General features: G+C 33.7%; 1 protein-coding gene across 2 annotated transcripts in view; it reads left to right on the forward strand.

Annotated features, from left to right (window-relative positions):
* Window positions 1–23,040, forward strand: part of hfp (Poly(U)-binding-splicing factor hfp) — a 63,130-nt gene extending 40,090 nt beyond the window's left edge. The window contains exons 5-11 of one of the 2 annotated variants that reach the window (XM_072534141.1): window positions 3,762–3,808; window positions 17,173–17,517; window positions 17,695–17,936; window positions 18,260–18,549; window positions 18,725–18,966; window positions 19,804–19,976; window positions 22,692–23,040. In XM_072534141.1, the coding sequence (XP_072390242.1) occupies window positions 3,762–3,808; window positions 17,173–17,517; window positions 17,695–17,936; window positions 18,260–18,549; window positions 18,725–18,966; window positions 19,804–19,976; window positions 22,692–22,801 (1,449 nt within the window). In that variant the 3' untranslated portion in view covers window positions 22,802–23,040. Of the gene's footprint in view, window positions 1–3,761; window positions 3,809–6,215; window positions 6,275–17,172; window positions 17,518–17,694; window positions 17,937–18,259; window positions 18,550–18,724; window positions 18,967–19,803; window positions 19,977–22,691 lie in introns of both variants that reach the window. The other variant, XM_072534140.1, reaches the window with a different exon arrangement.
* Window positions 23,041–23,315: the final 275 nt, after the last annotated feature.

The raw sequence follows: 23,315 nt of genomic DNA on the forward strand, positions 1-23,315 counted from the left end.
AGATAATAACATAAATAATAATTTATTTGGAAACTAAATATACTGCATTCCACGAATATACGACTGTTTTAAATTCGGTTTAAGGTATCGACTTAAATGGTCTATTGTGCTGAATTGTACAATAGTAAATTCTCCCCATTTTTAAAATACTGTTATTGCAAAATATAAACCTTAGATTTAAATATGAAGTCATGATATAAATCTAGAGTTGATAGTTTATAGAATAGTTGTAATTCAGATTTTGAATTATATAATTACTATCATTGAATTTAGTATTGTAAACAAGTTAGTAATTGAATTAAATGATTTAAACGAAGTGTAACAATACTTAATTGATTAAATAGTGTACTTTATTTAGTCGAATATTCAATTAGTTTAAAAAAAAAAAAAAACAAAAAAACTTACTTATTCTCTTATTCTCCCAATCTCCTAAAACTATCATCAACCATCAGATTCACAGCCATAATCACTGTCGTCGCTATCCTCATTAGGATGGTAAATTATAACAGGATTAACTGCTTCAATGCGACCTTCACGGATCCACCATTCTTCAATTAAGTCTTCACATTTTTTTACACTTTTTCCCCAAATTTCAGGAGTGGCAATATCCAATGCTTGTTACCATGTTTCCAAGACTGCCTCGTCACTGTAACCCTTGTATCCAATATGGTTATCATAATATGTTTTGCATATCCCCCAAATATATTCAATTGGATTGAATTGGCAATGATAGGGCGGTAGTCTTAACACACGATGTCCAAAGCTATGTATAATTTCGTCTACTATATATATGTTTGGTTGTGCATGACTTTTAGCTAACGTTAGTAATTGAGGCTTAAAACAGTATTGAGGAAATGCAATATTTTTATTCGTTAACCATTCTTTTATTTTATCTACGGTCCAGGTGTTTGCTGGTTGCTTATTTAAAATTTCCGAATGGTACGCAGCATTATCCAGTACTATAACGGATGGTTCATGTAAACTTGGCAACAGTTTTTCTTTCAACCATGTCACAAACATCTCCGGATTCATATTGTCATGATAATCGGCTGATTTTGATTTTGATAAAAACACAAGATCTGCTCCCTCAATAAAACCATGTTTTCCACCTGCATGCACTATAATATATCTCTTTCCCTCGTTATCGATGTGTTTTATGGATTTTATGCTCTCGTCCTGCCAAATTCGTTTGATACCGCCTTTAGCAAAAATCCATGTTTCGTCTAAATAAACGAAGGAAGAACATTCTTTTTTAAATTTGTTTAGCTGTCTAGCTCTTTCACACAAAGCCTTTCTATTGCCTTCCTTTTTGAACTTAAAACCAATCTGTCTTAAAACTCTCCAGAGACTTGTTCTGGAAATTTTAAATATATTTCTGTCTTTTAATTTTTGTAGCACTGAATCTAAAGAAACATGTTCTTTCTTTTCGCGCATTTTATATATTGTCTCACGGATTTCAAATTTGCAACCTTCGGGAAGATCTATAGTCTTTGGTTGTCGGCGAGATTTATATTGTGCGACATTTTGTTCACTTTGTCCACTTTTTTTGCTTTTTGCAAAACCGACTTTAGTTTTGTTTCACTAATACAGAGTGCATCACACAAACGTTTATGTACGGACTGAACAGGTCGCAAAGGGCCCCCGTTTGTTTTCTCAGCAGTAAAATAAGAAAGTACATTAAATATAAAGTTGTCTTCATCTAAAACACGTCTCGGCATTTTTGGCTTCAATAAACAAGTACACTACATTAAACTCTCTCTTAACGGACACCTCTCTTCCCCGGAAGCCTCTATACGGACGGTTTTTAAAACTAAAATCAGTCGGCTATATATGCAACTCTATGTAAATTTTCGTTACTTTTTAATATCTGTAACGACTCGGTACTTTAACTATCAATAGCCGGTATGTTATACCCGTTACTTTCGGAACGTTTAGAGTACATCCACTCAAAGCAAACAAATATTTAAAACTAAATATTATATAGATTCTTTTTCTGGTTTCTGAACCATCGTTCTGCCAATTTCTTTTCATTTATATTAAAAATACTACATTTATTTTTACTACAGTTGTAGTACCTAATAAAGTAATAAAATAGTGTAATATCAAAGAAACCTGGCACGCCTCTTTGGTGTATACATTTCACCGTAATCCAACCCAAATGTCTGATGAACACATTTGCGTAAAAATGAGCGTTTGGTAAAATTTTTTGTTATTTTCGGATTATATTTCACAATAAATTTTGCGTCTATCTGAACATCTATTAACTGAAATAATTTTAGTTCAGATGTCATACTAACAGTAGACCCTTTTTATTGGAATAATAATTAGACCAATTTACTTTCATACTTCTACTTGCACAATAAAATATTCGTTGTCGCAATAATCCCATACAGTCGTATATTCGTGGAATGGAGTATATACGGTATGAAATACAAGAAATACGTTCGTTTTACAACTTATGTATTTGATTCAAATTAACTGAACGCTGTGCAAAGTTCGTTACATACTTGACTAAAAATTAGTTCACAATATAATATTACAGTTACTATAAAAGTATTAAAACTAAAAAACATTCTAAAAACAACAAACGTAAACAATCATACACGATCTGACACAACGATCATAATAATTTGGCTGAAGTGAGGTCGTTTTTAGTCACGTGATCCCATCTCCATAGATTCTAACTCGATGGTTTTGGCCAATGGATTAAAGTCAGGGCCATAAACAAAACACACATACATACACACACGCACACGATAAACAAAATAAACTTGATGTTTGTATGTTTATTTGATAATCGTAATCTTTAACTTAATTTTTTGAGAACTGGTCATCCGAACTGAAAATACGAAGTGCCATTGAAAAGATAGCTAAATAATCTTTAAAATGATATATCGCATGATATTGTTACAACAGAAAACCTGGGTAGAAAGTTGTAAGTTAAATGTATTCTTCTTTATAATTAATCCCTTTAAGATTCCTTCTCATTATTTGCTTGTAATGCCATTACTGATCTAAAGTTTGAACATTGCCAGATTAGTGTAGAATTTTTCATTTTTTTTAATAATCGCGAAATATGCCCCTTTAAATCTCCCTCTAACCATAATAATGCTATTATCTTGTTTAAAATATTTGATATGTCCAAATGTTATTCTTGTGTCTGGATTGCTTTTTAACGAAAATCAATTGGAATAAAGGGGTTAGTGATCTAGTTTTAAAATAAGAAACACTACGATTAAATGTAAAAGAATGATCGTTATTAATGCCGTGGTGCATGAAAATATCACTACCCTTTTTGTTCTTGTTGTACTGATTTCGTTATTAATATTAATTTGGAAATGTTTGTATATACGAGGAAAAATCAAATATAAAGCGATATTTTATGTAACATTTAGCAATGCCAGGAAGGAAAGATACTTCATGGAATACGACAGTCACAACTGTAAACGTTTTTGAGTGTTAAGTCAGGAAATGCAAGTTCGAACCCTTTTCTTCATTAATATCGATTATTAATGAGGTATATGCCTGCCAAAAATGAGTCATCAAACAGAGCAGTAAAAATGGACGTATGTCGACTGGAATTGTCTACAGCATCCACCTTATAGACCGCACTTACCACCATGCGACTCACAATATTGCAACAATACAACCAGAGAAGCCATTGATTTATATTTGATTTAGCCTCGTATATATCAATTTTAATTTTATATTTTTATACATGCAATGTGTAATATCCTGACTAACTAAACTTTAATCCACAGAAAAATAAAACGTTCCAGAGACATCAAGTATTAGTTTTAATGTGCAGGTTAGTGCGTAGAAATATCGCACACGCCCGCCCAGGGGGCGAGAGCTCGCCCCCCAAAATATTTACTCCCCGATTAACCCTTTTCGAACCATTCAATATTTTGGAGTTACGTTTTTTGTTTTGAAAGTACAATATTTACTTTTATTTAATTTTGTTTATGCTTTAGGTTTTCATTGGTTACGGGAACGGGAAGAAACTGTATCTTTAGGTAATTTTTCTACACAGCATTCTTTTGTTTTAGTATTTCACATTTAAATGCTTGATAACTACAGTACATTCAACAAACTTACACCTCTAAATGATTAATGGAATTAGCAGAAAACCTTTCATTGTAGTAAAAGGCACGGTAAACTGCACTGGAGTTCTCCATAATCTTTTTAATTATTTACATTGTTTAGAATATTTTTGCCTATATTATCAGTTTGAGTTAATTTGTATAAAATGAGGAGCAAAAATTCAAATGGAATTTAAATATTCTTGTTTATTTGGCTAATAATGAATGTATACATATAATGATTAACCTGCTTTACAATTATTTTGTAAATAACATTATAATAGTGTACTTACTGATTATTTAAATTTATAAATCATCATCGTCCTCACTAAATTCACTACCGCTTTCATTATGTAAATCTAATCTCTGGACTAATTTTATTTTCTCGGATTCACCACTCTTCTATTAATTTTTCACATTTATTTACAGTTTTGGTCCATATTTCTGGAGTTGCAGTTTTAAGAGCTTTCTGCCACATTTCCCTTACTGCATAGTCACTCTATCTACTGCATCCAACGTGATTATGATAATACGTTTTACATATACCCCAGATGTGTTCGATGGGATTAAACTGGCAGCGATACGGCGGTAACCGTAGTACTTAATGTCCAAAACTTGATACAATTTGGTAAATTATATAAACTGTTGGTTTTTCATTACGTTTCGAAATTTCCAGTAACTCTGATTTGAAGGCGTATTCCGGAAAATTGATATTATTTTTAACTTACCAATTTTTTATGCTCGGTACGTTCCACGACTGTTTTGGTTGTTTCTCCAAAATCTCCGAATGGTAAGGTGCATTGTTTAAAACTGTAACTGATGGTTTACTCAGACCAGGTAACAGTTTCTCCCCAAGCCATTTAACCAACATATCTGTATTCATGTTTTCATGGTAATCAGCAGATTTTGATTTTGAAGAAAAAATCAAATCTTCATTTTCTATAAAGCCTTTTTCCCTCCTGCATGAAGAATGATATCTTTTGCCTTTGTTATCTGTGTGTTTTATTGATTTTATGCTGTCGTCTTGCCAAATTCTTTTAATTCCACCCTTTGCAAATACCCATGTCTCATCTAAGTATACGAATGTTACATTTTCAGATTTAAGTCTAGTATATTCTCTCAAAAATTTAATTCTTTTGTGGACCACATCACTCCTTTCGCATAAAAGTAACCTATTATTTTCTTTTATGAATGTAAATCCTAAATCTCTCAACACTTTCCAAAGGCTAGTCCTCTTAATGTCAGAAACTTTTCTTTCTCGTATTTTGGCCAGTAAAGTATCTAAACTGACATGTTGATTGTTTTCACGCATTTGATACAAAATATTGCGAATTTCAAATTTTTCTCCACCAGGTAAGTCAATCTCCGAAGTATTTTAGTACTTTGAATATAAATTATCCTTAGCACGGTAGTATTTGTTTCAGAACAAAAATTATTAAACAAGTAGGTGAAAGACATTTACGTTAAATAACATTATACAAGAATACTATTTATTAAAAAAAAATGTAACAAAATATGCAAAACTATGAACAACGGGTTAATGATACATATATTTATTTTATACCTAAAATTTAGCAAAGTGTTAAACATTATGGAGAACACCAGTGCAGTTTACCGTGCCTTTTACTACAACGAAAAATTTTCTGCGAATTTCGTTAATAGTTTAGATGTGTAAGTTGGTTGAATGTACTATATGTAATAGTGACTTGTCCTCCATTCTGATTATTTCACTAGCGTTTATTAACATTTTACATTTATATTATTTCACTTACGCCTGTCAAAAACCGTTTAATATACATATTTCACATTTTTAGTATTTCACATGTACCTATTAGGAAAGGTTCCATTGAAATGTACTAAGTATCCAAAAATATTTAACAATTTTAGTACTTCACTTGGATATACGTGCAATGCTGATCGTTATTGTCTTTAGTATTTCACATAAAACTGTTAAAAACTACAAAATTATGACTTTTAAAATTTAGTACTTTGTTTTTGTCTTGATTTTATTTATTCTTAATTCGAACAACAGATGTTTATGATATGATTTTACTGATTATCCAAAATATTGTCTGGTCGAAGGGTTAAATATCTTTACAAAAAGTTTGACGTTACTCTTGTCCTCTGTTGCAGCAAGAGGCTGGTCAGAGGAATCTAATCCAGAGGCAGCAGGCTCTCGCTCTCATGTGCAGGTTAGCACTTTATAGACACGTACGTTATCATACCTTGTTGCATATTGTAATCCGCATCGTCAGTTTCATTGGCATGGTTTGTTACTCTAACACGTATTTTATATGATTTTCGATAGTTTTTTGCGTATTATGCTATTACAAAATGCAACAAATCGATATAGAAATAATGATTAAGTCAATAAGTATTCCTGGGTTTGTTAATAATAACATTTTGTTTCATTAAATCGTTTATTTAAACAAAAATATATTCATAGATGTATTTTACCAATTTGAACGTTAATTATTTTAGTAATGGTTTTTCTGAATATACACCAAAAAGCATATTGTTTAACATTTTTAGGTTAATCTTAATTTTATTTCAAATATTTTTCATGTAAACATAAAAACAACTATTTACAAAGCTTTTTATAAGGTAAACCAAACCAAATTTGATTAAATTAACAAAATGATGAAATTTTAACTAAACTTAAAATATTAGTAATTAATATTATACCTTTTGGGAACACAAAAAGTAATCTATTACGCATCGGTCAATAAATCCCGGATCTCACTAGTAAAACAACATTTTTTTGCAAAAATTATTCTTTATTCATCAAATAATCTCCTGTAGCGACGATACAATCATTCCAACCCTTTTTTGGCGATTACTTTCTCATCGGAGCGATATATCTTGCCAGGAAGCATTTTTTTTAGATCGAAAAAAGGTTTTAATCGCTGGGGGGCCAGCTCTGGACTCCGTACGGTGATACGGAGGCAATTCAAAGCCAAATTCGCCTATTTTTGCCATCGTTTTCATCGACTTGTGACGCGATGCATTTTCTTGATGAAACAACAATTTTTCTTCAATTAATGAACTTTTCTTTGCTAATCCAGTCCTTAAACGCTCCTATAAACCAATGTAGTAGTCCCTGTTGATTGTTTCTTTATATTTCAAACAGTCAATTAAAATAATTCTTGGCGGGCCCCAAAATACAGAGGTCAACAACCGCCTTTCCGGCGGTTGGTTGCGTCTTTGGTCGCTTCGGATGGCTTTCTCCGGGTACTGTCCACTCAGTTCTGTGCCAATTTCATTCTGGTGTGAAGTGATGAATCCATGTTTCATCCATTGTGATATATACACATCCTTTGTGATTCTTCTCTCCAATATCTTTTCGATTACTTTACCCCACTTCCTACTCTTTTTTTTTTAACATTTTTGCTTTCAACAATCTGACTGATATTCATCCGGTATAAATGACACCATCAACTCAGCTGTCTCAGTTCTATAAACTGCAAAAGGTGGATTGTATTTTCAGTTCATTCCTTATATCCGTGTTGCTTATTCTGTCCATTTTGGTAGCACCTTTAACTTTCCTTAAAAAGTTCTTTAAAAACTTTCGTTTTTGTATTCCGTGATAGTTCTTTTATGCTGACAAATTTTCTGCTCATTTTATGACATAGCTGTAGTGTTTTTTCTACTTCTGTTATTGACTTCTGCTTCCAAAGATCCTGTTTCTTCTATTATTACTCCTAAATATGTATTTAATTTTAACTTGTACTATTTTTGTTCGTTCAATATCTAATTTTAAGTTCGTTTCTCCTATCTGCATAACCTATCTGTTTTGTAAATATTTATGTTTATTTCGTTTTCATTGAGTACTTCTTTGGATATTTCAAAATCATTAAGTTATTTTTCGGTCTTTGCAATTAGCACCAAATCGTCAGAAAATACTCTTGCCGAGGTTTCTACTCTTTGCAGCTTTCTATACACAACTTTAAGCTTATTTCTTCTTGTTGTATATTCTTAATAATTTCGTCCATAAATCCTCCATTTATTTTTCTCTTAGTATTTTCCATAGTTTCCATAGTCTTTTATCGAAGGTATTTTCTAGGTAAAGAAATGATAAGTATATTTTCTTTTTCTTTTGCAGCGCTTGTTGTGTTATCTGTTTCTTCTACATCCACTTTGTGCTTTGTCTAATGTGTGTTCATCATCATCATCATTCTGGCTTTACAACCCTGCGTGGGTCCGAGAATCCTCAAGAATTTCTTCAGTCGTCTCTATCCATTGCCTTTCTCCGCCAAGCACATATTCCCTTATTTCTCATGTCTTCATCGATGTTATCAAGGAACCTTGTTCTGAGTCTTCCTCTGCTTCTCTGACCCATGTGTCTATCAAGGAGCGTTTTTCTAGTTTGGCCCTTTTGTTCCATCCGCATTACATGCCCTATCCACCTCAGCAGAAGCGGTCCAGGGAGGAGAAGACACTCATGGCTCCAAAACTTGCGACAATGGTTCGGATTGTCATCTGCCGAACTATTCAGATCTGCCGTAAACAAAGTCAGAATAGCCATGTTGATTGCCAACGTTCAGAACGGACAAGGCACATGAAGAAGAAGATCCACCTCAGACGTCCTATCTTAATATGTTTTGCGATACCTGGTTCCTAGTATATTCTATAAAGTTCGAAATGGGATCGTCTTTTCCACACTCTATTGTCATTCACTGCTCCATAGATTCACTTTAGTACTTTTCTTTCAAAACATTCTAACATGTTTTCATTACTTTTTGTTAGAGTCCACGTCTCTGAACCATATGTTAGGACTGGGCGTACTATTGTTTTGTAGAGTTTTATTTTTGTATTTCTCGATATAATTGTGGATTTAAGGAGGAGATTGAACCCAAAATAGCATCTGTTGGCCGTGCAAATTCTGCGCTTTATCTCTGCGGTAGTATTATTTTTAGTGTTAATACAAATTGCGCTGTGGTTAGAGCATTCAAAGATATCTCCTTTTTTGTGAATGGTGGAAAGTATTCCAATATTTCAATCATTGGGATAATATTGTGTGTTCTTGAATTATTATTAATCGTTTGTGTATTCTTTTTTTAGAGAGTTTAATACATGTACATAGCAACGTCAATCCTCGGTAGTTAGTACTCTTTTTTATATATGAGTGCCCATTTTCACTTTGCAATCTTCCGGGATATCTTAATTTTTCCATATAATACAAAACATTTTATTCATTATTTTTAATATTTGTTCCCCTTGTAACGTTATAAACGTCACATCTTTATTAGTTTATATTTAAATAATTATTTTATTTTAATTTATTCATTAATATATTAATTGCTTTACTTTTTCTCTCTCTTCCTCCCTCTTTCTCTTTCTTTCCGGTAGAATAAATATTTGTCTTCTCTCTCTCTGTCCGGTAGACTAAATATTCGGTTCTATGTTGGCAGAAAAGCTAATTCCTTCATAGGCATACGTTCTATGGCATCTATGCTAAACTTCATTGCAGTCTCCCACTTACCTTCTGTCAATCAGCTTTCAAACGTAGTGGGATATGTTTTTTGTCTGTTTCTGAGATCTATAAAAGAAGGTAATAATAATTATTATTATTCTACAGAATTCTCTTGGGTTTATTGAAGATTTTATGGGATATTTCTGGAACTTTATCTAATAATTTATGGAATAATTTATGGAAATAACTGCAGCTGTATATAAGACCTTCCCACATAATCTGGATCTGGAGGCAGGACATCGAACATAAACATCTAATTAGTATTTCTATATTAGAACTTTTTACCAAGTATTTTATTATTTCTGCTGTTAGTATATCCGCTCCGGGTAATTTTCCATAATTTAATGTTTTTATTTCTTCTTCTAGTTCTTCCACGTTTATCGAGTTGTTTGTGAAAACTGCTTTCTCATACCCAAATGTTCGTGTATAATAGTGAAAACTCTACCCTTTGACAACTTTAGAGTATCAGCAATTTTCCTTTGCGGTTTTCCATAATAATTTTCAGCGTTTTTTGGATATTTTCGAGCGTCATTGGTGCTGGTACGACCGCGTTTGAATTCAGAAAACCATCGATCGTTCAATGGTTGTAATCGATGAAGCAGAGTTCCGGTAACACTTTTTGAGACATTGCTCAGTTTGACGGTATTTTATTCCGTCAAATAATAGTGATCAATCAACAAACGAAACATTTTGAATCCATTGTTTACAAAAATCATAAAATTACCGTCACTTAAAGCACTGTAACTCGGTAAATAATAATCTGAATGACATGAAATTTTGACAGTATGTTTTTGATGATTGACACTACAGAAATACCATGTGGATAATTCGTTAGAGACGCCATCTCATGGGTAGGCCTGGTACTTATTGACCAACGTGATACAAAGCTGATAGCGGACCATAGTAGTAGATAGTAAGCCACTTCATGACATTTTGACGTTTGACCTATTTTTGGTGGAGGTGCCTTTTTGGAGTGTGTATTGTTACGTTTTATGTCGAATGTCACGTTTTATGTCACATAGCACATATTATGTCACGTTTTATGTCAAATGTCACGTTCTATGTCAAATTTCATATATTATATAACGTGTGGACGCGCGTCCACACGTGATATAGGACATTTGACATAGAAATACGACGTGCGTCCACACGTGACATAATATATGACATTTGACATAGAACATGGCATTTGACAAAATGTGACAACGTGACGTAATATGTGACATAAAACGTGACAATACGCGCCTCCAACAAAAATTGCACCTCCGCCAAAATGACGCCTTCACCAAAAAACGGCGCCTGTACCAAAAAATTTGGTCAAAGGTCAGTGTGATGAAGTGGTTTACTAGTTACTAATGCTCCTCGATGAAACGTAATTTGGTCAGGATTTGTTCTTTCTGGGTTTTCTAAGGGATACCCTAGTTGCACTTTCTTCTTCCATGATAGCATATTGAAGGTTGGCCACAATCTCAGCGAAGTTATTTCATACATGATAGATTTCCCATTTTGTTAAATCTTTTCCTTACCTATTCATAACTTTTACGTGTTTTCCGTATATTCTTATGGCAAGGGATGTATATACAGGGTGAGTTTTTAGTGCGACATTGGTCGATAATTCCATTGTTGTACAGAATATCCAAAAAAGTTATTTACTAATTTACGTATCTCTATATGTAGCTCGTTCCGACCATTGGCTTTCCTGTTATATTATTTTTAACTGTTATGGGAACTTCTGAAGTTAGTATATCAGGTGCTTCTTCGAGATGTTCCTTTTTATTGAATAATCTGGAAATCTGGTGGGAATTTTTACTAGGAATACTTTTTGATTTCGAGAATTGTTCAATGGAAACCCAGATGGGCAGAATTTCGAAAGTCATTCCTAGTCTTGACGAGTAATACCAATAATTATTCTACGTTTAAGTTACGAAACAGCCAAATGGGGGGAGTGCTTTAATGTACCTATTGTATATATTTTGAAAACTGATTGTGAATTTGAGCCTGAAAAGTCCAAAAAAAGTTTATTTATGATAAAAAATATAGATGTAGCGTTTAAATTTCCGCCCTACATTTACACACTTCTTGGCTCGTACGAAATATCACGTGATATTCTTGAGTAATACAAATGTTTATCACTCGAATGGGTTCCCATTGAACAAGTTTTGTAAATAAACACAACAGTCATTCTATTACAAAATGATGAGAATTTTATCAACAGGAAGTTGTAGAGGAACTTGTTTTCTCCGACTTATGACGTGTTAGCTGATAAGATCTGATTTCTATAGAATGTACTAAAAATCGTAACTTTAGCAAGGTGTTAAAATTAAAATAAGATATGTACAGTAGTATTTTTTCTCTAGTAGCGACAGTTATATGTTTTAATAAACCGTATTCATTTTACAAATTCCCAATCGTCAATAGAACCACGTGTAAGCCAAACAGGGTCGTACTGATGTACGACCTATGTATCATATGATTTTTAAAAATATTTACTTTTGAAACTGTTAGTGTAAGAATTTCTTGAAATTTAATCATTATATCACAATTAAACTAAACTCTAAAAAATAACACGACCAGTAAATAACTTAACAATAACTATAACATAAATATAACACAATATATTAACTTAAAAATCAACACGATACAATTTGAATTTAAAATGCTGGCAAGTTTGGATCTGTAACAGGAGACTCTATCTGACTTAAGGTAATAAATTATATATCATAACATAATGACGGTATTAGATTTTTGTTTTGATACAGGGCAGCAACAGCCGCTTATACGTATTTATACTGTATCAAAACAAAAATCTAATACCGTCATTATGTTTTATTACTTACTTCGTTTGGAGTACCAGAAACTGAATTCACTACGAATTTTGACCAGGATGAACGGCATGTGGAATGCAATTTTAGATTCCCTTGCCGAGTAATTTATCCAGCTGTTTGTTTCGCAAGTTTTAGGAAACACAGTGGTAAAAATTTGAATTCGGTTTCGCTATGTAGAAATCGTTTGATTTCTCTTTTTGTAATAAATTATATTTAATAGCCTCTTGACGAATGAGACGGCGAATATCAACACGTGCTCATGTTTACTGATGGGAATTTGGTAAACGAATGTACTTTAGAAAGACATTAATTTTAACACCTTTGTGCTTAGTGTTTGTTTAGGTACAGAAATAATTGCTGTTGGTTTTATTTTTAAAACTTATCTTTAAAATACCTACAATAATACAGTACTTACTAAAAATTTCAGTATAACTCTCAATAGAACTAAGAGTCCTCTATTTACTATTTGAATGCTTACTCGACAAAATGAAAGGGATTGTTAAAATGTCCAAAAATTAGGAATGATTAATCCAAAAAGAAGACAATATTACAAAACTTTCATCTATTACAACTTTTAATTTCTCTAGATAGCAAGATGCAGCTTCTTTATCAGCATTTGCAGTTTCTCCGATTTCTGCAATGCTAAGTCAATTACAACCACTTTTAAATCAGATGAACCAAGCGTTGCGTTGCTAGCTTTAAACTCTTCATCTTTATCGATTTCCCCAGCATCCTCTTTGAATCTTCCAAAAATCAGCTTGGAAGCATACTGAGTTCTGATCAATAGGAAAATTTTTCATATTTACCTGATTATCAAATCATAATTTTAACATTGTTTCCATCTCAGCAATAATAGCGTAACCTTTAGGAACGTTGGTTGAATTTAAAGATTTTGCATTCTTCACTGCTTCGAGAATGTTTTCTTTGTCCTTTATAATTGTTCTGAATTGTTCGATTCCGGGTTCGCGTAGGTCGAGGTATTACTGTATATTCTTCTGGTAGAAAAGTAAGCACCACACAGATAAAAGAAGTGGTGGGAATAATATTAATATGTTTAACAACTAAATAACAAAGTAATAAAATTTGAACTCATTAACTCAAGAATAGTAAATATAGAATATAGAACAGAAGAAGAAAAAGTCATTAAATTTTATGAAAAACTACAAGTACTTACACAAGAATAAAAGAAAATAATGCAGAAATACTAATAATGGAAGAATAGGAAAAGAAAAAAAAATAAAAGTCGAAATACTACGGGAAAAATGAGTTAATGTCATAAATTTAAATAAAATGCTACAGTGCTGTATTAACAACGACTTACTGGTAGATAACTCATTTTTGCTACCAGTCAATGGAAGACCGATATAAAAGTTCTTTCAGTTATGACTTCCGAATTTTGACAGTTTCTAGCGGCCATATTGTTGAAGTTAAATGTATAAAATTGGCTGTCATTTATTCAGTCAGTTTTGCTTAATCACCATGGATAGATATAGCATACAACAATACCTGCAAATGATAAAATTGTTTTATCAAAATGGATTCTAGTCAGGCAACGTTCCGCGTGATTCCCCTATTTTACGGTCGCCATAATCGACCTACTGAGAGGACTATTCGCTGTGTGGTGAACAAATTTGAGTCTACTGGTTCACTAAACAATCATGCAACACCATTACGTCTACGAAACGCCAGATCTGCCGAAAACATCGCCGCTGTCGGTGAGAGTGTGTAGGATAATCCGAGGTAGTCCGTACAAAATTCAACTGACCTAGGAGCTGAAGATAAACAACCATAGACAACGACGTGTGTTCGCTGAATGGCCTCTGGAGCAGTTGGAAACTGACACTAATTTACGTCGGAAAATTGTATTCATCGTTGAAGCTCATTTTTGGATGAATGGGTACGTCAACAAACAGAATTGTCTAAATTGAGACGATATCAATACAAATGAAATCCAAGAGTGTCCAATGCATATTGAAAAAGGCACTTTTCGGTGAGGATTTTGGGCCAGCGGCATCATTCGTCCATATTTCTTTGAGAACGATGTTTGCCGGGCGATCACCGTCAACAGCGAACATTATACGTCGATAATTGCCGACTTCTTGGGGCCTGAATTGGATGATATGGACACCAACGACATATGGTTTGAACAGGACGATGCTATGTGCCACACATTGTCTTTATGCCACATTGGACATTTTACACGAGTGACTTGAAGGCATAGTCATCTCTCGTGAAGGTGATGTGAACTGTCACAATTCACAGCAGAAGGCAACTAGCGTAGACTTTGCATTAAATAAAACATATTTGGAGAAAATGAAACAAATTCAAGAGTTAAACTTGAGAATTTTGAACCCAATAGTTCTTCCACATATGTGAGTGAACCATATACATTACATTACATGTACTTTTTAATTTAAACTTTCTTCTTCTTCAGCCTTAAGTAATCCAACTTTGGACATAGGCCTCCCCCAAATCACTCCAGTGTCTTCTATTTTGCGCCACTTGCTTCCAGTTGTGTCCTCCCATCTTCTTAATGTCATCAGCCCATCTCAGAGATTGGCCTATAGTTCTTCAGATGTCCCCTATCTCCTTTTTTTTTTGAAGAGATGTATTGTCAAACTTACATTACAATCATCTGGGACTTCCCCTCTGTGAAGACATTCGTTAAAAAAAAATTTCAATTCTTCGAGAATAATTTCACTCCCCTCCTTCAACATTTCTACAAGTATTCCACCTGGGCCCGCAGCCCTATTGTTCTTTAGTTGTGCCATATCTTGTTTTATTTCGAAAAATTCTATGTTAGGGAGTATTTCTGAGTTGACATTCGTTATCTTTGTCTTAAGATCTTCCTTTGCAGTGTTATCTGGGTTTCCTAATTTTGATCTTAAGCATTTCAGGCCTCGGTTCTTTTCTATTATTTTTTCTACCTTGTTTTCATTGTAGATCCTTAAATCTTCCTTTACCCCCTTCTTTATTTGTTTATTCAATTCTTTGAAACCATCGGTGTTTCGCTTTCCTTCGCTTAGAAATGTGCGTCTCTTTTCCATCAACCGTTTTGTTCCATCACTTATTCTGTCTTCTCTATTTTTCGTGTCCTTTGCAACAGTCAGTGCTGTTTTCAAGAGCTTTCGTTGTATTTCTTTATTAATTGTGTTCATGTCGGAATATTCTCGTTGATAATGTTCTACAAATTCTTTTATTAAGACTTCTCTGTACTCATCTCCCTTCTGTCGCATTTTAGTATGATCTGTCTGATTACAATAATTATGTGGCCTGTTTCTACTGGTTTTCTTTTGTTTAACAAGAATCCTTGCTCTTAAAAGGTGATGATGTTGTATGTGGATAGTAGTAACTGTTTTTGTTTGTTCGTATCTATTTTGGCGCGTTTTGTTGAGCTTGTGCCTTTTTCCACGGTTTTCCGGTGTGGGATTCTGAGCCCACTTGGAGTAACGTCCCATTTTGTTTCAAGTTCAACATGTTGTGTTTTGAGGGGTATATTGGCATTAAAACACCACGCTTGCCGGACGGGTTGGTGAGTGTTCGTAGTATCACAGCCGCTTAAATCAGTATTTGATTTTCGCCTGCGATTTTGTGGTACAGCACCTGTCAGGAATTGTATTCCTCAGCCACGGGCCACTAATGACACAGCTGCTGACCTGTGTCATGTCCTCAGTTGATCCGCGGGTACTTATTTGGTGAAGCCTTATTAATACCTGTCCTGCATATCTACAGAAACGATCTCTATCAGCCATTGGGACGCGCCGTATCGGGGTTGAGGACATCTCAGCCCGGTCTGTCTTGCACAAAGTACTGAAGGATCCCTACTCAGTTCAGCGTCCTTCCTCGGGGACCCGCACGGTCTCAGCTTGTGTAGAGGTAATTTAAACCTGCTTAGAGTAAATATGTGATGGCTAAAAACGATTTAATCGAGAGTAGTGGTCACGTGGCCAAAGTCACCGATGTGGTGCAAAAATCATTAAAGTTGAAATGGGAATACGCTGGACATGTAGCTAGGAGCGATCTAAACAAATGGCACAGATCAATTTTAACCTGGATACCATACCAACACAAAAGACCCAGAGGCAGACCTCCTATGAGATGGACAGATGATCTGAAAAGGACTGCCGGGAAAAATTGGCTACAAGTAGCGTACAATAAAAAACAATGGAAAGGAAGACTTGAAGAGGCTTATGTTCAGATGTGGACGTGAATGGCTAGACGAAGAAGAAGAGGAAGGAAGTGAATCGATGTCAAAACCACCGTATGCTACCCGTAACGACGCCATCTTGTGGCGCTAGTTCCGTGACGTTCGCCTCAGCATTTTACTGTAGAGAAAAAAAGTAAAACAACGCCAGTATATATATATATATATATATATATATATATATATATATATATATATATATATATATATATATATATATGCTTTGCTTCAACAAGGAAAAAATGGAGAGATAGAATAAACACAAGGATAACTGTATGTATATTCCTAAATCTCTTGAAAAATGGCTAAATTTGACACAGTTGGTAAACCATAATAAAAGATTTATAATTATAATAGATATAAGATAATAAGACCATCAGCAATTAATGTTTGTGAGTAAATGTTACATTTAAGTCACTGGAAATTGACTGGAAATGAAATAAGATAGTTAATCACTCATATATTTTTTTAAATTGTAAGTTAAGAATTCACTAAATTCAATTCAGAATATAAATCTTTCTAGTCAATTTTGAAACAAGTTTTTGTATAATGACACATTTCTTACTTAACTATTTATATATTATTTAGAGTATACGTCGGAAGCATCAGTTTCGAATTGAAGGAAGACACCATCCGTTCGGCTTTCCTCCCTTTTGGTCCCATCAAATCGATAAACATGTCGTGGGATCCCATCACGCAGAAACACAAAGGTTTCGCGTTTGTCGAGTACGAGATCCCGGAAGCGGCGCAATTGGCGCTGGAGCAGATGAACGGTGTCATGATCGGCGGTAGAAACATTAAAGTCGTCGGAAGACCGAGCAATATGCCGCAAGCGCAGAACGTTATAGATGAAATACAAGAAGAGGCCAAACAGTATAATAGAATATATGTGGCGTCCATTCATCCGGATTTGGTAGAAGAGGACATTAAAAGGTGATTTATTACAATCTGTACAATCTGTTAACACTTATTTTAATTTATTTACACTAACACTAGGAACTAATTATTTTCAATACTACTCAATATGAGTTTATAATTCAGATTAACGGTACGATTTTAACTGTTTATTGTATTCTCATTAATAGAGCTAACCTAATTTTAACTTTTTAGTGTATTCGAAGCATTCGGACCCATCATTTACTGCAAACTCGCTCAAGGAAGCACTGGACACAAACACAAAGGTTATGGATTCATAGAATACGAAACAGCCCAGGCCGCCAACGAAGCCATCGCCAGTATGAACTTGTTCGATCTGGGAGGACAGTTTCTCAGGGTCGGTAGGGCGATAACTCCGCCCAATGCCCTTTTAGGACCTTCTTCTGGCTCTAGCGTTTTACCTACAGCAGCAGCAGGTGAGATTTTTATATTCATTTATAGATCATATTAAAAAAATAACCTCAATATAAGACATGCTTAAATTCAGTTGAATATGCCGGTAAAATAGGAAAGCAGATAAAAAACGGAGGAATATTATACATAATAATAATAAAGGAGTGAAGAATAGTATATTACAAGATAAAAGATGTAAAATTCGTTGAATATGCTCATAAAACTGTTCTAAAAATTTTAAATGGAGACTATTAAAAACATTTTAACTTAATGAGATTATACCACTTACGCCAAAATACGAAAATGTTATTTTTGATTAATTTATTTAAATATTTGTTCTTTTCAGTTGCTGCTGCAGCTGCAACAGCCAAAATTCAAGCTATGGACGCAGTTGCTAGTAACGCCGCTGCTCTGGGATTACCTACGTTAAATAAAGCACCAACAGTTCCTACCGTTGTGACCCAATCGGTGGTCTTGCCAGTCATAACCCAGCCCGTTGTAGCAGGACCGACAGTTGTAACAACGGCAGCAGGTGTTCCGGCAATCATTCCTCCACCTGGTATCGCCATACCGCAAATCACACCAAATAACACGATTCAGCCGGCTATTGTTACGCCTTTGATCACTCCACCACAAGTAAGTAGAATATTTATATATGAATGTATTAGCCTAGACACGCAAAATTGTGAAGTGTTGCACATTGTCAATTAAAATTGCCTTTATTCACAATAAAAATAGTACATAATTCTGTGATTGTTTCATGTGAGTATGTATGTATTATGTATTAAGTACCTATATCTTTTATTTTTAGATCGCAGCCCCCACAGTAGTCACACCGATGATCCAACCTTCCGGCAGTTCAGCAGAATCGATGAAGAAGGTCCAGGAAGCTCAGTTAAAACAACAGGAACAACTGCAGAAGAAATTGCTGGATCAGAGCGAGCCACAAACGTTGCAACAACAAGAAAATATGTCGATAAAGGGCCAAAACGCCAGGCATTTTGTGATGCAAAAACTTATGAGGAAGGTGGATTCGAGAGTTGTTATTTTAAGGTGAGTTGATTGTTAAAGTATTACATTTATCTACTCAGTTTCATAGTGAGACAGTTCTGTAATATAGGAATTTATTATGTTTTAAAATGTTTAAATTTCTTTGTTATTGGCGACGAATCTTGGGCACCTTACTCTATCCTCGTTACACTCGACCAAAATTCGTCGGAGCTGAAATAGTTTAGACCATGGTTGTACCATGAGTTTATACACTGTTTGTTGCTAAAGTGATCGATTTATTTTGTTGGATAGTAAAAAGATTGAGTTTATCCTTTCGGAACAACAGTAAACTGATTATCGGTATTGTGACCCGGAAGAAATAAAAAGAAGAAGTATATAGACAGAAACAATAGTCAGTCCCTTCTACCAAATGTTAATGGGACATCCTTAAGCATGCTCTCTACAACCCGCGTATAGAGTTTCTCTTTTTAATGTTACAGATTTGTTGAAAGCATTTCATAATGGCGAAAAGCAGCAAATAACAATTTATAATTGTCAAAAAAATAGTGGTACATATTTTTAACGAAGCATTATGATATTGCTATAGCAAAATTGCCGACTATCCGATCTCTATTCGATCGAAATAAAAATTAAAAGATATTTTTGATCCTTCAGTTTTGTGCGGACCGTCTGAATGTCTACATTCGCGAATTAGTTGGCTAAATGCAAATAAAGTTAAAAAAAAAATTAAAAACCCAATTTACTCATAAACTATGACAGCTAGTGCAGTTTTGATAACGGATTCATTTTCTAAGTGATCAAATATGTGTTAATAATATGCTTAATACACTTTTACTGTCACCCATTCGTTTAGTAATTAACTTTCATTTACTTTTACAGGAATATGGTAGGTCCCGAGGACGTAGACGAAATGTTGCAGGAGGAAATCCAAGAGGAATGTAGCAAATTTGGATCGGTAGAAAAAGTAATTATATATAACGAAAAGCAGTCTGAAGAAGACGATGATTCCGATGTGATAGTTAAAATTTTTGTAGAATTTACGGAAACATATGGTAAGTATTCAGAAAATTATTAATTTTGTAATTATTAAAATTTGAATTAACATAAAACTATAGTAACAAAATACATTTGCAAAACAGTAAAATATGGACATTACTTTGTTTACAAAAGTCCACTTTATATTGGTTAAAGCATCATCTTTGTCATGAATATTTGTAGCATAAAAAGTCTTCTGGAATGATGAAGGGAACAGTTACTTAAAAAGGCAATACCGTATCTCAACTTAGATTCAGTCAAGGCCACATAAACACTTTTTGTAATCTTGAAATCCAAGTGGTGTGCAACTGATTTGACAGCAAAGCAACCCGATGATATCTTTTTGCTTAGATATACAGTGAGTTGCTGAAATTTAAGTTTATTGTCAATATAGAGACCTAAAAATTTGTTTACGGTGTCAGAACAAATGCCTTCATTGCCCAGAGTAATGTGATTTAGATCATTATTAAAAGAAATTAATTTGGTTTCTGAAAAATTAAATGTCAAATGATTAGCTTTGCACCACTCTAAGATTTTTAGCATATCAATACTAATAATCTTATTCAGTACCTCCAGAGTCCTTGTTTTGCCATATATCAAGATAAAGATAGGACCCAAGACAGAGCCTTGAGGTACGCCACAAATAATAAAGATATTACTAGAGTAGCACTTATTAATTGATACAGACTGGCATCTGTCTCCCAAGTATGAACTGAAGCACTTTAGAGCAGTGCCTCTAAAACCATATCTTTCCAGTTTGTTAAGAAGTGTTTTATGATTGACACAGTAAAAGGCTTTAGATAGATCACAGAAAGTCCAAGTTTTTCCATGAATTCGAAGATGGCATCATATGTACTTTTTAATGACTGGAAACCGAATTGGAAGGAGAGAAAGTAAATTGTGTTTTTGTAAGAAAGTCATCATTCGGATTTTTACCAATTTGTCTACAACCTTTGAAAGCGACGGTAACAAAGATATAGGACTATAATTAGCATTAAAATCGTGGTCACCACCTTTATACAGAGGAATAACTTTAGCAAATTTTGTATAATATTTTTTATTTCAACCGACTTAGCACGAAGAAAATAAAAGGAATCTGCAGTGTTTATTCCATTTAAAAAATGCATTGTATCAGAAGAAGAATAAATTTTTTAAGTGAGTTCTGGACCTACCGAGCAGTAATATTTATCCAGCTCACTAGGTTCTAATACCTACTATATCAGTCGTTTGGGGAACGCCAAGATTCCTTTTGTTTGTTATTGGCATTTTCCATTCCAGATTTAAAAGATATACATTTAGTTTAACGATTTTAAGATTTTGGTGGAAATTCTAATTTCTTTAGTAATCGAAGTTTTTTTATTTTTTGATTTAAGAATTCTTTTCTGAAATACCAAATTGAAAATCTTCATGAGAGCGTGATGAAATTGATGGAGCAAATCAGGATAGCACAAAATATTGTGCCAATTTTCCCGATTACATAATTTGATAAACCTGTTAAAATTAAACCTGGCACAATACACTAAACTGCAGAGATTACGATGAGCAGGGCACGTGGTCCACATGCATGAGAATAGAATCCCTAGAAAATTACTAAATGCAAGAATGCAGGGAAAAAGACCTGTTGGAAGACCTAAAAAGAGATGGGAAGACGAAGTCGATGAGGATGCCAGGAACTGCCTGTGAACGCGTTCATGGAAAAGAACAGCGGTAAATCTAGATGATTGGTGAAGCTTGTTGAAAGAGGCCAAGGCCCGATTTGGGCTGTAGTGCCATTGGATGGATGGATGGTTAAAATTAAATTTGCTGAAAATCCTACCCTACCTAGTTGTGTAAGGTTGATTTTTAAGGGGAAATTCATATAGAACGGGATCATGATCCGATGAAAAATAAGGAATCACTCTGCACACAGCCAGATCTGAATGAAGATTAGTACAAATATAATCTAATATGCTGTTATGCCTGGTTCGTTCGGTAACCAGCATTCTCATATTAAAACTATTAAGTAAATTTATAGTGGTGATAACATGGCTGTGTGATGAATCCAGATAATCGATATTAAAATCACCTGTCAAGATATTAAAAGCATTTTGTGGAATTTTTTCAAGAAAGAACTCCAATCTGTGAAGGAATAACTGATAGACTTAGGAGTCTGTACACAACAATGAGTAAAATATTAAGCTTCTTACTGAAAGTATTAGAGAATTCAAATTCAGATTCAATGCAGGGGTGGTTAAATTTATTGTAGTTAACAAAATTGAATTTATACTGAAGCATCTTATTGACGGAACTGTGACGGATTCACAGGTAATTCTGACTGATCTCTGTCAGAACACGATTCAACATCAAAAGAACTCAGTTTTTTTACCTGTTTTAGTTTGTAGTTTGCTGTTGATGAGTTGGGCAATAAAACTTCGCTTTGATGTGAATATTGGAAAATGTGCTTATATAACGATCAACATTTCATCATTGAACAAATTGGGAATACAATTTGCTCCTCTCACTCTCTTCGCACGCCCTCTCTCTTTTTATCTTATAATATTAAGTTAAGTTATAGGAAACTAATAAATTCATTGTATTATTATGTGCAATGAACTTACGGTTGCGTGATATTACTTGTAGGTCTTCGATATGATTAAATATTCATAATTTATTTTAAAGTTTTGGGAAACTAAATTTATTATAAAAATGTCGTTAAGAAGTTTATAGTATATTAAATATACTTTTTGTTTCAGCTGCAGAAAAAGCGAGAGACGTATTAAACGGCAGGTATTTCGGCGGAAGAATGGTGCAAGCATCCCTCTACGACCAAACGTTATTTGATCACAGTGATTTCTCCGGTTAGCACGTTTTAGCTCAAAGACTGTTTTAATAAGTGAAAATTCATATTTTAAAGTTTTACGTTCTTAAAAGTCGTGAAAATATAATTTTATTATATTTTTGATTATTATATAGTGAAAAGTGATTTAAGAATATTGTTTAATAATATGTTAATTTATTATTAACTCAATAATCTCTGTATATTTGATATTTTTATGTACATTTTCTATTTAGATGTAAATAAACTGATTATAGTTATTAAACCTTACGTTTTTTAGTAGATTATACCTAACTATTATTCCTGAGGAATTATGAACAATTTACAACAATCAGGGTGGAAGATCAATTAACAGAAATAATAGAAATATAAAAAGAGAAGTATGGCAGGGATGTGCTCACTGTCTCCAATAGTCTGTAACGTGTATTCACCTTTGATTTATTTATTTTCTTTAAATTTAATCATAATAAGATCAAAACTTAAAATGCTATGATTAACCCATCGAGCAAAAAGTTGTCTTTTTGCTCGATGGATTAACCTT

The sequence above is a fragment of the Diabrotica undecimpunctata genome, chromosome 6, assembly GCF_040954645.1.
Source record: "Diabrotica undecimpunctata isolate CICGRU chromosome 6, icDiaUnde3, whole genome shotgun sequence".
Taxonomy (NCBI): Eukaryota; Metazoa; Arthropoda; class Insecta; order Coleoptera; family Chrysomelidae; genus Diabrotica; species Diabrotica undecimpunctata.